The sequence below is a fragment of the Aricia agestis genome, chromosome 8 (genome assembly GCF_905147365.1).
Source record: "Aricia agestis chromosome 8, ilAriAges1.1, whole genome shotgun sequence".
Lineage (NCBI taxonomy): Eukaryota > Metazoa > Arthropoda > Insecta > Lepidoptera > Lycaenidae > Aricia > Aricia agestis.
Window position 1 is genome coordinate 3,184,846 of NC_056413.1, and position 6,463 is coordinate 3,191,308.

The following is a 6,463-nucleotide window of genomic DNA, read 5'->3' on the forward strand; positions in this document are numbered from 1 at the left end:
TCAACATAGATAGGTATAGTGTGTCGCGGACTTTTTTGTAGATATTTAAAAGATCTATAATTACTTAGAACATTTTATGCCTCTATCTTTTATAGTTTAGGCAGCGTACGCAAAATAAGTAACTTTTCTGGTTGATTTTTTAAACCTTGCGTCCGAAAATCCCAAATATCTTACGGAACCTTATATTTTTCCAAAATAAAAATTAGCCTATGTTCAGCAGAAATAATGCAGGATTCCAATGGTAAAAGAATTTTTCAAATCGGTCCAGTAGTTTCGGAGCCTATTCGACTCAAACAAACAAACAAACAAACAAACAAACAAACAAAAAATCAAATCTTTCCTCTTTATAATAGTAGTGTAGATAACAGAATGTTAATAATTTCGTCACGGCAATGAGATAACTGTTGCAGATGGTTACGTAACCAGCTGATCGGCTGCTGTGGACCACAAGGTGACAATTACTTTAGTGGGATAGTTCTGGCGTTTTCATCACAAAATCCCGAAAGCGGCAGACATGAGAACAAAAGGAGCTACAGTAAAAAAACCTAATGAAATATATAAACTTTGATCTAAGAAAATGAGAACAAAGGGAGCTACAGTAAAAAAGAAACCTAAACAAATATATTTTTAACTGTCTTATGTTTCCATAATATCCTATAAGCCAGGATAAATTAAAGATCCTAGCCGCTTTATAAGACAAGGTAATAAAAATTTTAAATCTAAGAAGATTTAAAATTACTACAGAAATTTTAGATTTTTTTGACATTCATTCATTCATAAAAAAGAAATTAATTCCACAATATCTTATTACATTAAATTGTTTTCCTGACTTCATGGCTGAGATGGTCACTGTAACATTGAGTGTTTTATGTGGCTTTATCCAGAAGCGTGAACGCAACGGATCTTTTTTTCGGGTAAATCCGTTAGGCCGGTTACTAGAGTGCATACTATTAGTGTCACTTGATAGTTGATTCTAGGTTAATCAGTATATGCTTAGAACCAGTCAGCCCAATTTAGGTTATTAGTTATTGCTAATACTCTGTTAATTATATATTAGGCTTCCTCTCTCAAATTACAATACACGAAGAATAAGAGTGGAACGTTTAAACATGGATTAACTTTAAAATTGGTTGAAGTGGACCTGCTTTAAAAAATAATTAAATTTTACAAAATTCAATAATTTTATAAAATTTATTGAATTTTCACAAAGCAAAAAGAGAAATAATGTCATTTGCTAAATAGTAGTTGATAACATTCCTGGATTCTACCGGTAGAAAATATTTTAGATTGTTAGATTAAGTTATGTAATATATTTTTCAATAAAGACTTTATTTATTATTATTTTTATTTATTAAATTGATATTTTACTAAATACTATATATCTTTTAACCCATCAATAGTCAATCCCTAAGCGGCAGCCGCGGCTGCCGCATAACAATTGAAAATCTATTGTGTCTGCAATACCCACGATGAAGGTGCTACAGAATTACTTCAGATTATAGCATCTAAGGATAGTAGCGAGTAATTTTCCTAATTTTAATTGAAGTGTCAAATAAAAATATGCAAGTGTAATTGAAAAAATTTTAAAATGTAATTGAAAAAAGCCGATTTTTGTCAAGAAAGTAAATTATCAGGGTACTGCTAATTTCTTTAGATATCTAATTTCTATCCTAAATCTCAATTAGTATATTGAGATAACATTCATAAATTATATTTACCGATATTTGTTATCCTATTTTAAAGATAGAAATTAGTATAATATGGGTTTCCTTCAAATTGCTCAAGAGTTAAGCGCAGTCACAGGCCATTCCTACAAATATTGGGTGGTCTGGCCCTGGCGCGCATTCACTTAGCGCTTGTGACCTAGCGCTAGCCGGCCATTTTGCATGTTCGAAATTAAAAAACATTGCCGGCGATACTTTTTTTTATACCACCAATTTTTTTAAATCAAGGATAATTTGCCATGATGAAAATGTTTTTAGTGCTTTTGTTGAGTGTGTTTTCGTTGGTGCAAGGGAAAGTGACACGTAAGTGTATGATTATTAATCTTATATCTTTAAACGCGCAATTCTTGTATACATATATATAATTGAAATCTCGGAATCGGCTCCAACGATTTTCATGAAATTTAGTATATAGGGAGTTTCTGGGGCGATAAATCGATCTAGCTAGGAATTATTTTTAGAAAATGTCATTTTCATCGAATACCGAGCAAAGCTCGGTCAAATAGCTAGTTAAAAGAGTAATATTAAAAAATATAAGAGTTTCTCCAAAGAAATGTTAAACTTACATATCCCATATTTTTAAATTTTCATCTATTACACATATTTACCTAGTTAATGAATGAAACTAGCCGGTATCATGCCGGCTGGTATCGACATAATATTAAGGAAAAAATAATATTATGCGGCATTTTACTCTATAGTAGTTTCTGTTTATATTGAAAAGATAGAGTTTATTTTCCATTTCAAAAAATTAAAAACAAAATATGAGACAGCCTATTTAGTATCTATCAAGTATCTATAATTAGTCACCAAAGAGAATATTATAATCACTTGTTATTCACGAAGCGAGGAAAGGGTTGTTACACTAATATTATTATTGGGTGTTTGTTATATTTTTGGAAATAAAAAGCATTCACCTCAAACAAAAATTTACAGCGGACTACTTCCCGCAATGCAAGAGGAACGATCCCCAAATCGAGAAGTGCATCCTGGATGCTGTGGAGGTTTTGAAGCCGAAGTTGCTGGAGGGCATCCCGGAGGTTGCCGTGCCGTCCATCGAGCCCTTCAGCCTGCCGACCCTAAAGCTGGACAGGAACGCCCCATCCCTCCGTCTGAAGGCCAACGTCAAGAACATGAAGGTGTACGGTGGATCCAACTATAAGATTGAGAAGTTCAAGTAAGTGCTGTACCAACTTGGGTTAAAATGTGTTGGAATGTGGTCGATAAGATATCAGATCACAGGTCCATTTTGGACAATCGTCATTTTATCATCGTTCACAATTTTGCTGGTTATACCGGCGTAACAAAGTTTAGTTTGCTTAATAAAATGCAAATTGATCGGATTGTGTCCAATTATGAATCACCATTCTTGTCAAGGTTCAAGAAAGTCGGATGGACATGTTGGTCCTGCACATTTCTCGAAAGTCGTGTCGGACGTCCTTCACACAGCTAGAAAGAGAGTTCATGTATATTGCGCTTAGCACTTACAAATTAGCTCCTACTTATATTACGCACAGGCTTTATAGTACGCACAGGTTAGATTTAATGATCTAATTAGCTGATCCAGTTAGTGAGTTTCGTGAATCCAGTGACCGTCACCGAAATTGTGTCATTATTGTTTACTAAAGATAAATGGAATGTTCTCAATACGCAGCCATAACCTTTCATAACAAACAGATGTAACAGTTCCGCTCTGTTACCCGTATTGTAATGGGCTCGTTCGTAATTCACCACTTGTGAAACGAATACATTATCGCAGTTATCTACTTTTTTGATTGTATCACTTTCGTGAATTGGGTTACTTGGCGTGAATAATTTAATAAGCAAAACATCATCAGCATCCGTTTTAACCAACAATATTCTCTACGGGCTCACCTCAGCTGATATTTTAATATATTTACAAGGTATTTTTGTCAAGTTGCAATTTGAGCTATCATTATTTTGATATCAAATCAATAGTAATTAATTGATTTGATTGATCAAGTTGCAATTTGAGCTATCATTATTTTGATATCAAATCAATAGTAATTAATTGATTTGATTGATCAAGTTGCAATTTGATCTATCATTATTTTGATATCAAATCAATAGTAATTAATTGATTTGATTTGTTAAGTTGCAATTTGAGCATGGGCGTAGTCACACTGGGGAAAGCTGGGGCGCTTGCCCCACCCTGGCTCTGACCTATAAGGTGCCTAACTAAAAAAAAATTTTTTTCAACTAACTACAATCATAATATCCGTAAAGCTCGACAAGGCTTTAAATGAACGTGGCGAAAAAAGGAACTAATGCAGCTGCCATCAATCATCATACAAAAACGTCATTTTTGACAGTTCTCCTTTACCAGCAGCGCTCCCGCCGCTTTGGTAGGTTGACTGTTGCCCCACCCTAAGCCCAAGCCTGGCTACGCCCATGAATTTGAGCTATCATTGTTTTGATATCAAGTCAATAGTAATTAATTGATTTGATTCTTATTATTCCGTGGTCCAGTGGATTTGAATTTAGTACTTAACTCAGAGCTTTTCGGTCCGATAGCAGTGTTGGAACAGAAAAAAACACACACGGTTATTGGACTCGAGACTAAACGTTGACCACTCACGTCAATCGTCCTTGGTTTCAATAAAATTGTCCACGACCCCAAAACTTCCACCTTTGAAAAGAGCGACATAAAACATCCCCTCTTATTTTTATTATTAAAATGGGTGTATATTTTAGACTGAACCTGAACAACAAGTACGTGGCTGAGCTGAAGCTGTCCCTGCCGCGTGTGCACGTGACCGCCGACTACGACGTGCGCGGCTCGCAGGTCCTCACTGTCGACATCAACGGCAAGGGCAGGATGAAGTGTAACTTCAGTGAGTATCACAGCTGAACTTCTCTTACAAATAAAGATATTTATACAGCGTCTCTCTTCGTCAGTCATATTAGGACTTTTCAATGTGCCAGATCAAGACAAGCCAGTTTGTAAAGTTATACGCTTTGTCTATCATTATTAGTGCGTCCTTAACTTGTTACGAGACAATCTTGATTGCTTGTAGATTATTATACCTAATGCCCATATTATCGACTTTAGTTTATCGCACGAGGATTGTACATTTTCCGGAATAAAAGCTATGCTTATACTTATACCCGGTTTCAAAAAAATCGGAAAAATATGTTGTTTTGTGTGCACAATTTAGTATTGTGTATGTATTTATTACGTAAGTCTTTTTAATAAAATTAATTAAAACATCTTTTTTTCAGCAAACATTGTTGCTGTAGTCAAAGGAACGGCCAAGGAAATTGAGAAGGACGGCGTGAAATACCTGCAGGTGGACAAGATCATCGCCAAACTGAAGCTCGGACACGGACAAGTTGCCTTCGACGACACCGAGAGACCTGTTGCTGGTGAGATTGTATTTTCTATGTCTTTACCTTCCATAATTATGTCTACCTATTACCATAGATGGTAAAGCTTAAGACCCCTTTAGATCTATCCAATAAAAACGATTATTCAAAATTCCACACATGAGTAACTGTTGATTGAATTGCATTGGGGATCAAAGTTCATAACATATTGGCATATTAGATAAAGCTGCGTCCGTTTGTTTATACTAGTATGTTGTTAGTCCGAAAGCTTAAAGAAATTATAAATATTATTCTTTCTATTTTTATTTAAACAGGCGAAGTCTGCGGACCTTAAATATTTTTTTAATTACAGGAATTATTTAATGTAAATTCTAAATTCTGCTCCATCATTCCAGCATCCTCAGCAGCGGCATTCTTCAACGCCAGCCCCACCGCTGTTTTGGAAATTTTCAATCCGCTCATCGAGGAAAGCGCCGCCACCATATTCAAGGCGTACGCCAACAAAATATTCTCCATCATACCCCTCAGTGAGATCCTGTATGAAGACTAGTGAATAGACTAGAAGAAGACAAGTTAATAGACTAAAGCCTGTAGCCAAGACGTTATCTTCATCGCTTCTTTAATCGCCGATAAAAAGGTATGAATTGACATTAGACGAGGCGAACGTCAACGTCATATTAACGAACGCTTATGTCAATTCCTTACATTTTGATCGGTGATCCTATAAAGAAAAGATCTTGGCTAAAAGGCTAGAAGTAGGTTAAGATGTTGAGCGACTGATTTAAGTTACAAGTAGATAGATATATTTCACTAACATATTTTTGGGATTTAAGTTTATTCAAGAAAATTGACTGCTGATGCTATGGTACAGGACAAACAATTATTACGTGTCTTGGTAAAGTTCTACATAAATGTTACAATTAAGGCTCCACATTCGAGTACGAGGGGAAACCAATATTGCAACCATGATTGCAAAGCCAATAGCATGCACAAATGACGTCGATCGTGGGCAATCATAGACATAGCCCATAGGTTACACGGTCTGATCCAGACTGACGGGAGAATGATCGTGTAAACCAGGAGTTCCCAAAATTATTTTGTCTACCGCCCACTTTGAGAAAAAAAATTTTTGGCGCCCCCTTTGTTTCACCTACTTTTAAATTAAAGCCCCGCCCCTATTTTTTCTGGGTCCCACACCGCCTCCCTTTAGGCTTTCAGCGCCCAGAAGGGGGCGTATTCGCCCACTTTGGGAAAGCTGGTGTAAGCGTACGATTGACGGACTGATAATTTTTTTTATTATATACTTTCCGGTTACCATTCTGTCGTCAGTCTCAGACTGATGGACTGAAATGATGCCAGACTGACCGTGTAACCGTAGTCATAGATAAATT

General features: G+C 35.9%; 1 protein-coding gene across 2 annotated transcripts; it reads left to right on the forward strand.

Moving 5' to 3' along the window:
- The first annotated feature begins 1,920 nt into the window (after positions 1–1,920).
- LOC121729361 lies at positions 1,921–5,858 on the forward strand. 2 transcript variants are annotated; one of them, XM_042117841.1, is made up of 6 exons: positions 1,921–2,027; positions 2,661–2,901; positions 4,440–4,579; positions 4,968–5,111; positions 5,468–5,662; positions 5,826–5,858. In XM_042117841.1, exons 1-5 carry the CDS (start codon positions 1,964–1,966, stop codon positions 5,620–5,622), a joined length of 744 nt encoding a protein of 247 aa, XP_041973775.1. In that variant the 5' UTR covers positions 1,921–1,963; the 3' UTR covers positions 5,623–5,662; positions 5,826–5,858. The 2 variants fall into 2 exon arrangements, with proteins under 2 accessions (XP_041973775.1, XP_041973774.1); XM_042117840.1 differs by lacking the exon at positions 5,826–5,858 and having other exon boundaries at positions 5,468–5,665.
- Positions 5,859–6,463: the final 605 nt, after the last annotated feature.

Excerpts from the sequence above, each read along its gene's own strand:
- LOC121729361 (XM_042117841.1), top strand. The coding sequence starts at position 1,964 with ATGATGAAAATGTTTTTAGTGCTTTTGTTGAGTGTGTTTTCGTTGGTG. Across the intron at positions 2,902-4,439 it reads TATAAGATTGAGAAGTTCAA|ACTGAACCTGAACAACAAGT; the intron begins GTAAGTGCTGTA and ends TGTATATTTTAG. Across the intron at positions 5,112-5,467 it reads CACCGAGAGACCTGTTGCTG|CATCCTCAGCAGCGGCATTC; the intron begins GTGAGATTGTAT and ends CCATCATTCCAG.